Here is a 10,782-nt window from a genome sequence, read left to right as displayed (position 1 = left end):
TATTGCTTCTATTACTCTACTACTATTACTATTACTATTACTATTACTATTACTATTACTCTGCTACTATTACTACTATTACTATATTAAACTGTACTATTACTATACTACAATTTTATTTTTATTATAGTTCTATGGGCAGGATGTGTGTGTCTGAGTCATAGAACATAAAATCTTTGAAATACTATAATAAACTATATGAAAAACTATGAAAATATCAAATTGAAAAAAAAAAAAAAAAAACAAACAAAAAAAACAACAACAAAAAAAACTAACAAAAAAAAAGAAAAGAAGAAAAAAATAAAAACTATAATAAAATCTATAATAACATTTTTATTATAGATAATAACATTTATATCTATAATATAGCATCTATAATAACATTTTTATTATAGATTTTATTATAGAGCTTGTCCCATTGACTTGAAAGGGCAGCTATTTTTAGACCACAGGGCTTGGTCTTGACAGTGATTTATTTATTTTTTTTACATTGTTGTTCTCTTGCTGTAATAAATCATGAACATATATTACTAATAATTCTGGTAAGAAATACATGTCAGATTAAACAATAATAAAATAATATAAGATTACTTATACTGTATTAATTAGTATGTACAAACTAAATAACTTACACAATATGTTCTAATCTCATTATTGAAAGTACCAGGTTTACAAGTCTTACATGTTATTTACAGATTTACATTACAGCTCAAAGATACAAAGCAACCACTCAAAAATCAAACATTACAATAAACCATTGCTCTAAAACTCTTCAAAGTGAACTCCATTTAGATTAAAGCGCTGTGGCCAGCAGATGGCAGTAATGGAAAATCATTTTTGTAATTACTAACGCCAAGGAAGATACTGCCCGGTTTTGGGTTTTACGCGCATGGATTTTACGCACGACGTCTCTACATAATATTGCTTATCCGATATGCACTTTTATGCATTTTTAAAACCAATTATCGCTATTCTAATACCTGAATGTCTTGGATAAACTGGAATCACGTTAATGGACACATATCACCATGGAAGTTTGATGTTCTTATTATAGATCCACGCGTGTGACTCGTGATCGCGTGGCAATGTCGTACCTGGACTGGGCAGGGAGTCAGCTGGCGGAGATCGAGCTCCTGTGCAGCATGTTTCCTGCACAAGACGAGCTGCAGTTTTTGGATCCGCTCGCCATCGCGTTGCTCCGGAGCTACGTGGAGGGCTCCGGGTCTAAAGATGGGCCCCCAGCCTCCAGACCCCAGTTTGAAATCAAGCAGAAGATGCAGCCCACAGGAATGGACGAGGTGAGAAGAAGATAATAAGGGTTTCCAGACCAGTGGTATATGAAACACTCAATTTTGTTAAGTAAAAATACAGATACTGGGGCAAAAAGTTACTCAAGTAAAAGTATCGCATGAAAAAAACTAACCAAGTAAAAGTATTAAAGTACCTGTTGGTTTTAGAGCAATTAAATGAATGAAATGTAGTTATATTAATTCAGAATTTAGCATATTTTGTGATTCAATTGATTTCTTAATTTTTCTAGCTGTTTTTGTGTGTTTGGTTTGCTCAAAGTTGGACAGAAACTCAAATTAAATGTGCTAAAAAAAAGTCTCAGACATTTCAAAATAATTTTTACTTTTTCAGTTCAAGTCCAAATGTTGTGGAGTAGAAAGTACACATATATTTTCTCTAATGTTTTAGATTTAGACAAACTTTATTTGTGTGTCTTGTGTGTTAAAAATGTGTGTGAATAAAAAACAAAACAAAGCATAAATTCAGGTATATTTTTGATTTGTATTAAAGTAAAAGTAAATCCACAAGGGAAATTATTTCATGTCGTGAAGTAAAAGTAGAAAGTATTCACTGTAAAATTTTGTAAAGTACAGATACCTCACATTTGTAAATATTGTACTTTTACTTTTATACTAATCAAAAACACACCAAGAGTTGTGTTTTTTTTGTTTTTAAACTCCGTACACCTTCACTAGAATTAACTGAATAATTTAAATTTTCTTGGAATTGCCAATCTCTACTGAAATAAAGGTAAAAGGTACGTACATGGATGCACACAGCCCAATAATGCAATATTACTTACATATGTGTGAATGAAACAAACATAACTTTTTGATTAGGTAACGATGTTCTAATGTGGCCTAAAGCTCACAATAATCAATTTTAATTTCGAAAATATTCATGAAACCCATGGGAAACACTGTTATAAGATTTGTGGGTTTGTAAATATTGGTTATGATGTAGTTTTGTATTTTTTGTTTGTTTGTTTTGTTTTTCTAGATGGATGTAATTGTGGCCTGTGCTTATCCTTCTGAATATCCAAGTGTGCTGCCAGAGATTACAGTCAGGTATGGCTGTTACTTCATAATAATGGACCTCTCACATTTTATAGAAAAGACAGAAATATGCACTCCTAAACTAACATAAGAATCATATGCATTTCAGAACATGTTTGTAAAGCTCTAAACTACAGACTTAGCAGGTTTAATACAGTATAATGCTCCATGGAGACAGAGAAATATTCAGTCTGTAGAAGATATTACATTACTACATCATAAGTTTCATTTTTATTTATTTAGTGCTTTTCACAGACATTTTTGTCCCCAAAGATGCTTTACAGAGCATTATTCAGCATTATTCAGTCACTCTATACCTGGTGATGGTAAGCTACTATTGTAGCCACAGCTGCCCTGGGGCAGACTGACAGAAGCTTGGCTGCCATGCCAATCAGCATCATCTGTCCCTCCAACCACCACCATCACTCACACACACACACAGACAGACACACCACTTTCATACTAGGCAATGTGGGTGAAGTGTCCTGCCTAAGGACACAATGACTGAATTGATTGTTTTTAACTGACCTTGACTATCAACTGTTTATGGAGACCTATGTAGCATGTTTTGTGTCGATGGGGGAAACCGGAGCACCTGGAGGAAACCCATCCAGACACGGGAAGAAACATGCAAACTCCACACAGAAAGGCCTGGGCGACCCGGGGATCAAACCCAGAACCTTCTTGGTGTGAGGCATGAGTGCTAGCCACTCAGCCACCGTGCCGGTGTCATTTGTCGCTGTTCTCTCAGGATTGTTAAATCAGATAGGGATGCACCGATCAACTACTGATATCTGATATCAGCACAGATACTGAAAATTGTATTGTATTGGATATTGGCTTCCAAATATCTGTTTAGCCGATATCGTGGTTGGGCATTAACATCGATGTAATGAGACTTTTTATTGGTCATAGTCGGCCCAGAAAGTCTCATTGTTTGAAATTTGTATTTATACAAAGTTGTACTTCAGTTGTATAGTTTTTCTGTGGTTACTTGAAAACTAAGCAATGACAGAACATATTTGGATCAGTTTTATCTTATTTTATTTTTGGAAATTAGGAAGTAAATGCCTAAAGAGAGGAAGATGAGTGCTTCAGCGGGTCGATCAAATTTCAGGTCGACCCACTGCTCATCAGGATCACAGTGGGAGAACTTCACTTACAGACATTAAAAAGAAGAAATCCAAGACACTCTGACTGCATTAAAACTCTTTAATATATAAAACAGGATTAGTCTCTGTGTTTCGGCCGCATGGGGCCTTCTTCAGGGCATACCAGGGCACATTTGGCCTGAAGAAGGACTTTTAATGCAGTTGGAGCTCCTCGGATTTCATCTTTTTAATCTAGGAAATAAATGCTGTTTTCAGGATCGATTGCTAAAAAGCTGGGTCGGTGCATCCCTAAAATTAAGTGACAATCAATATCAAAACTAGGTACAAGTTCGTCAGGATGGCGCAACCTGGTGCCTCCACTCAATTTCATTTCTCTCCAGCAACTAGGTCAGGAATCAAAATACAATAGAAGGATCGCAAAAACCCTGGAAGTGCAAGTTCGGGCACCAGCCAATCAGCAAAGAGCCATATATTCAGTGTTGTCAGTGATTCCCGAGATCGAGGATTTAAAGCCGGAACAAAGAGAATGTTTGGTGAATTTTATAAAAATAAAATAAAATGGAAGTAAGTAATAAAAATATCTCAGCAATCTACAAGAGGTCATAAAGAATTCACACTCAAGGCGAATTAGGTGTTTTGCTCAAGGACCCAACAACATCTCTCTCCTTCTCATTCTCTTTCTCCTCCTTTCAACATCTTCTCTCATTCTTGCACAGATGCTCGGGTCTGAACCGGTCCCAGCAGAGCCAGCTCCACTCAGACCTCGGGGCCTACCTGAGCGAGACCTGCCTGGGGGAAGTCTGCGTGCTGTCGGCCGTGGACTGGCTCAAGGACCACCTCCATCTGTACGCCTGCCCCACGTCTGCGCCCGCCCCCAACCAGAGAGCCCCTCCCCCCGCGCAGCACCCAGAGGTCTTCACCCGTCTCTGGATCTACAGCCACCACATCTACAACAAGGTCAAGAGGAAAAACATCCTGGAGTGGTCCAAGGAGCTGGGTCTGACCGGGTTCAGCATGCCGGGCAAGCCTGGGGTGGTGTGCGTGGAGGGGTCACAAGATGCCTGTGAGGACTTCTGGGCCAGGTATGTTATCATATTACTGAAATATCATGTAAATAGTGGATATTTTTTTTATTTTTCACACAGTTTGGATAAGGAAACTTTAAGTATATAGCCCATTTTATAAACATGACAGCTTCCAAAGAGCTGCACAGACAAATTAATACAATAAAAGTCAGTAAATCATAATTAAAACCAATAAATAAAAAGTGTTAAAATGCATAAAGCTAAAAATGTTAAAACAATGAATAAAATAAAATAAATAAAAGGCACAGAGGACCACACAACTCACACGGTGTTGAAAGCCAGAGAAAGTGGTCGATAAAAGTGGGTCTTAAGACGAGACTTAAAACTCTTCACTGTGGGGTCTGTTCGGACGTGGGGGGGCAGAGCAAGTCGAGTCAAGTCCAAAAGCACCACGATGGATCTGGCCCTTGAACCTCAGAGAGCGCACGGGGGAGTAAATCTGGATGAGGTCAATTCAAAGCTTTAAAAAAAGAACATTGCAAAAGTTGTGGCCAACGAAATTGCAAAAAAGGTTGGATTTTGGATAAAAGTCTTAAATGATAAAAACTTTGATTTTAAGACGCCGTTTATCTGGTTATCAAATTTAAAATCACTGTCTAAGGTGACCCAAGGCTGGTGACTGTGACGGACATGATCTTTTTAGGATCTCAAATCGACGAGGGAGCTGCCAGATCCAAACAATATGACCTCAGGTTTTCCTTCGATCAGTTTTAAAACATTTTGAGCCAACCAAGCCTTGATGTCACTTTCACAGTTTCACAGTATGGCATTAAACCTTTCTATCTTCATGGAGACCAAAACAGACCAAGTTACAGGTCAGATCTGTGGAAAGGTGACCCCACTCACAGTCAGAATGTTTGTTTTTCTAGGTATTTTCAAACTATAAAACCTCATGTAATTTAATAAATGTACGATAGAGCTGTTCAATGTCATACTGTGGAACATTCCAGGCAGAGCAAAGACATATCCAAAGAAACAAGCACGTAAAGTACCTCCAACTAAAGTTACACAATGCGTCTTTAAATTTCAAATGAATTCTGTTTGTCCAGAGTGAAGGTCCTGACGTGGAAGAAGATCATGATTCGCCACCGAGAGGACATCCCGCTCGGAGGACAGGAGGACGACAGTGGACCTGCTCCGACTCTGGACTCTCTGAGGAAGTTCAACCATTTTGAAGAAGCCATGTTTGACCCTCACGGTAACCGGGGCAACCACATGGACCTGGGACAACTGTATCACTACCTCAATGAGAAGGGACTAAGCGATGTCTTTCAGATGTATTTTGGCGTCGAGGGAAGGTGAAAAAAGAACAATACTGGAAAAATCTAATATATTTTTTGTTAATTTGGATAAATCCTCTTCTAATATAAGGAATTATTATTGTGTTGGTTCTTATTTTTTACAATTTCAGACAACTCTGCATCCTTAAAGCAGTTATATTTCATGTTTTATAACTTAAAGTGCCCATTTTACGCCATTTACTGATCCATGTTATAATGTTTCCTCATCAAAAACATACCTGTGTTTTTGTTTCATTTGCACATGTTTAACACACAAACCCCTGTAAAATCCATGTATCATTCGTTCATTCGTTTTTGAAAATAAAACCAAAAATAAGAAAATTAAAAGACTATTATTTTCTTTATTATTTATCTCCAAAACCAAAATGAAAAACAACAATTCGTTTTTTCAGTTTTCGATTTTGGGTTTAAATGAATAATGGAAAAAACACATAATGGACGTTTCCAGTTTCCGTGACTTAAACTGTGATGCCGGACTTTTACACCACATACAGACTGAACCAGGACTAAACCAGACTGTGTAGACTCTCAGGTAACCGCAGGTGAGAGGACTGGCGCAGACCTCCATCCCATGGGGCTAAGCGCAGCCATCGGCCGATAGCACTTTGCGGACACCCTGCTTTGTGGACTCGGGGTCCAGTGTCTCTCAAGTTCAAGATTAGTCCTGGTTTAGACCTGGTTTAGTCCTGTTTCAGTCCTGATTTAGTCCTGGTTTAGTCCTGGTTCAGTCCATATGCAGCACAGAAGTTCAGCATCCCAATTTAAGTCACGGAAACAGGAAACCATTATTCGTTTAAATACAAAATTGAAATCGTTATCCGTTTTTTCATTTTGGTTTTGGAGAAAATTGTTGTTAGTTCTAATGAAGAAAATTTATTTTTTTTTTATTTTCTTATTTTTGGTTTTATTTTGAAAAACAAATGATTGAATGATACACGGATTCCTGTATTTAGGCTGTGTTCTTCTCACAAACAGAAAACACTCTCAAACTCTCTCACTTTCTACCTTGTGATATCATGTGGTAACAGGAAGTGCTCCGCTGTGTTTCTAAACTCCACACACCTTCACTTGAATCATTTGGATGATTTCAGTCCTGAAATTGCCCATCTCTACTAAAGAAAAAGTCAAAACTTTCTGTTAACTTGAAAACAACCACTACATTACATGGCAGAACAGAGCGTTTTGGGCTTTGGAGATGCAGACAAACAAATAAATAAGAGATTATTCAAACATGTGTGAAACCAAACAGAACTCCAGGTCTGTTTTTGATGAGTTGTTGAGTTCTAGATCACACACAGCGTTTCATAGTTGCAAATTTCCCATGGATTGCACTTAAATAGCGAAAACCAACTATGTAGACAATCCTATTAAAACACCCCATACAAGAAGTTTAATTAGCATTTAGTCCCACTTTAATTTCAAATTGTCATTAAGCCCTAACTTTTCTACTTCTAACTCAATCTTACCTTCAAACGTTACTCTACTATAGGGATTTTTAATTGAGTTGAATCTTATTTTTTTTACAGTTTCAGTCAACTGTGCATCCTTTAGCATCTTATATTTCCTGTTTTATAACTTAAAGTGCCAATATGACGCCATTTTTCTAATCCATGTTATAATGTTTTCTCATCAAAAACATACCTGGAGTTGTGTTTTTGTTTCATTCACAAAAAAACTACCACTACACGGCATCACAGAACATGCTGGAACAGAGCATTTTGGGCTTTGGAGATGTAAACAGACAAATAAATAAGGGATTATTCAAACATGTGTGAAACCAAACACAACTCCAGGTATGTTTTTGATGAGTTTACCTTGGTTAAAGAGCCAAAAAGGACTAGGTAGAAAATACAATTAAAACATGCAATAAAGTTAAGTTGCCCAAAAAAGTTTAATTAGTGCCATTAGTCCTTAAGCCCTAACTTTTCTACTTCTAACTCAGTCTTACCTTCAAGTGTTATCCTGGCAAGCACACAATTTAAGTCTAATTGAAAATCCACAGATGTTAATGGACTATTTGTAGTAGTATCTAAAGTACGCTCTGATAACACTACCTTGTAATTTTCTACTGAAAACAAGATACTTTCTACCGTTTGTTTTGATACTGTTCCTTAAGAATTAGACCAAAATGATTAGAAGATTAGCTGTGATCCGATTTCAGTGCAATTAAAATTTCTGCTTATCAAGTGTGAATCTTAATTTTAGCCTTACATGATAGAAAACTGTTTCCCTGGTGCTGCTGCCTAATTATGAGACTTTTATGAGAAAAATATCAGTGGAATGTTATCAGATTGTAAGAATACTTTGAACTTTGAACCTTTTTAGTGAGCTGTTTATCGACAGTCGGCAAGTTAACCAAGGAATTCTTTGAAAATTGCTGAAATACAAGTTCATGTTCTCAGAGGTTTCTCTTGTTCATTTATTCATTGATAATTGCTGTTTTATTTCTAAATTTGGTTTGGGATTAAATCTAGTTTTAATTCTTGACATACAGAATGAAAAATCAGTGAAATGTTTGATTTTATTTACTTCGATTAAGAATGTTTTAAGTAGATGACGTTTGAAAGGTGCTTTACATGAGGATCATTATTACTGAAATCAGAGGTGGGTAGTGCTCAGTTACATTTATATATAAAAACAATCTTTATTTAGATAGTAATATAATGTGATTTCAACATTAAATCATAGTATTTCCTTTCATATTATCATGCGGTCTTATATCTGTGTGATCCTTCAGTCGTTCCATCGTAGTTCATGGGTGTCGACTAGTCTATGTGGTCTTATACTTGTTATGATACAGCTCAGTAACTTTTTAAAGAACTGTAGTATTTTTTTACTATACTTTTACTCCAACTTGAGTAATAGTTTTTATTGAAGTAACAGTATTCTTACAAGTTTTAGTTACTTGTCCCATCCATCCATCCATTTTCTTCTGCTTATCTGGGGCCGGGTCGCAGGGGCAGCAGTCTAAGCAGGGATTCCCAGACTTCCTTCACCCCAGACACATCCTCCAGCTCCTCCGGGGGGACCCCGAGGCGTTCCCAGGCCCGAGAAACATAGTCCCTCCAGCATGTCCTGGGTCTTCCCCGGGGCCTCCTCCCGGTGGGACATGCCCGGAACACCTCCTGAGGGAGGCGCCCAGGAGGCATCCGGAACAGATGCCCGTGCCACCTCAGCTGGCTCCTCTCGACGTGGAGGAGCAGTGGCTCTACTCCGAGCTCCTCCCATATGACTGAGCTCCTCACCCTATCTCTAAGGGAGCGTCCAGCCACCCTGCGAAGGAAACTCATTTCGACCACTTGTATTCGCGATCTTGTCCTTTCGGTCATTACCCAGAGCTCATGACCATAGGTGAGAGTAGGAACAAGATTGACCGGTAAATCGACTGACCCACTTGTCCCACTGTGAGTAATTCTCAGGGTTCCCACTCTTTTTCCATTGGTGGGCTGTCAGGGTCTGCAAGGCCTAAAAAAATATCTGAATCACAGACTGTTGTTATATTATTATTATTAAATAATTCCAAATGGTCTGTCTGCTTTCTTCCGAAGCTTTTCCGATGGTAGTGCTGCTTCCAGACATGTATTTTTGTATTAAAACATTTGACTAGGGATGTAACAATAACCAAAATATCGTAATATTGTATCGTCAAAATTCTGACAATAATATCGTGAACCATCAGAATATATCGAATTACAAGTCTCTTTTCTTAAATTAAGGGTTATGGTGCAGCAATAACTAAAAAAAGAGGGAACTACATAGACCATGATCCTTTGCTCCATTTGAGTGCAGACTACAAGAAGAAATAACAGTTCTAAGCACTTTTAAGCAAGCAAGCAAGTCTTTATATATATAGCGCTTTTCATGAAACAAAACACAATTCCAGGTATGTTTTTGAGGAGGTAACAACATTCTAACATGGTTTAAAGCTCACCAGAATCCAATTTAAGTAATATAGGACCTTTAAGAGATGATATTTTTGCATCTTTGACATACACAAATTCCTGACTTTTAGATTATAATGGACAAATTCCAACAATTCCTACTTCATCAAGCATGTTTTGACGAGGTAACAACATTCTAACAAGATGTAAAGCTCACATGAGTTAATTTAATTGATTTTTCATTTTTTAATTTAATTTTTCGTCCCCCAGCAGATGGCAGCAGTACACCATTACAGTACACCGTTTTCAAGCCGTATTCAAAGCTGATGCATTAAACATAAAGCATAATATAGCCTTGTATTAACCTGCTGTAAAATCACACTCTTATGTTAATGAGTTGGAACCTGAGAAAATTTTCACTTCCACATCTTTATGTCCTGGGATTAGATTTGTCCCGTTACTAGAATTTCAGACTCGATTTTGATTTTAAGGAATAGACTTGATACTCAATACCAATTCTGATACCACAATGATAATAATAATAAAAACACTCTTTATTTAGACAATAGAATGCAATTTTCAACATTAAATCATAGCTCTTTCTTTTATTTTACCGTGTGGTCTTATATCTGTGTATTCTAGTCTATGTGCTCAAATCTAGTTTATGTACTAGTTGTTGTATTGAGAGCAGAAATAGGGACTTTCAAGCCATGACTTGGACTCGAGTCAGACTTGAGTCACTGTTTTTAGGACTTGAGACTTGACTTGATAAAATGGACTAAGACTCGGGACTCGACTTGGACTTGAAGGTTAAAGACTTGGGACTTGACTCAGACTTGAGGCCTGTGACTTGAGAAGACTTGATGCTTCTCCTAAAAAAACATGTTTTTATAAAATACTTTTCTCTTGACAACTGATAAATGTGGTGCTTAATTTTACAGGAGCAAACTGGAACATGTCCCTTCAACTTCTCTGTTTGTTACTTTGGATGTAACTGAAGTACTGTGACATGGTATCCTCAGATGTACTACAGTAATATACAGTACAATACAGTAAAA

The 10,782-nt window shown here is 37.2% G+C and overlaps 1 protein-coding gene across 1 annotated transcript; it reads left to right on the top strand.

The window, feature by feature from the left end:
• The first annotated feature begins 870 nt into the window (after positions 1-870).
• On the top strand, positions 871-6,613 carry rwdd2b (RWD domain containing 2B). Its single transcript, XM_020941210.2, has 4 exons — positions 871-1,298; positions 2,290-2,357; positions 4,174-4,539; positions 5,592-6,613. Exons 1-4 carry the CDS (start codon positions 1,086-1,088, stop codon positions 5,842-5,844), a joined length of 900 nt encoding a protein of 299 aa, XP_020796869.2. The 5' UTR covers positions 871-1,085; the 3' UTR covers positions 5,845-6,613.
• The last annotated feature ends 4,169 nt before the right edge of the window (positions 6,614-10,782 follow it).

Source organism: Boleophthalmus pectinirostris, unplaced genomic scaffold (genome assembly GCF_026225935.1).
Source record: "Boleophthalmus pectinirostris isolate CB_2022bp ecotype Guang Dong unplaced genomic scaffold, ASM2622593v1 HiC_scaffold_9, whole genome shotgun sequence".
NCBI lineage: Eukaryota > Metazoa > Chordata > Actinopteri > Gobiiformes > Gobiidae > Boleophthalmus > Boleophthalmus pectinirostris.
Note: the sequence above shows the minus strand (reverse complement) of the source record. Positions and strands in the feature narration are given on the sequence as shown.

Excerpts from the sequence above, each read along its gene's own strand:
- rwdd2b (XM_020941210.2), top strand. The coding sequence starts at position 1,086 with ATGTCGTACCTGGACTGGGCAGGGAGTCAGCTGGCGGAGATCGAGCTC. Across the intron at positions 2,358-4,173 it reads CTGCCAGAGATTACAGTCAG|ATGCTCGGGTCTGAACCGGT; the intron begins GTATGGCTGTTA and ends ATTCTTGCACAG. Across the intron at positions 4,540-5,591 it reads TGTGAGGACTTCTGGGCCAG|AGTGAAGGTCCTGACGTGGA; the intron begins GTATGTTATCAT and ends CTGTTTGTCCAG.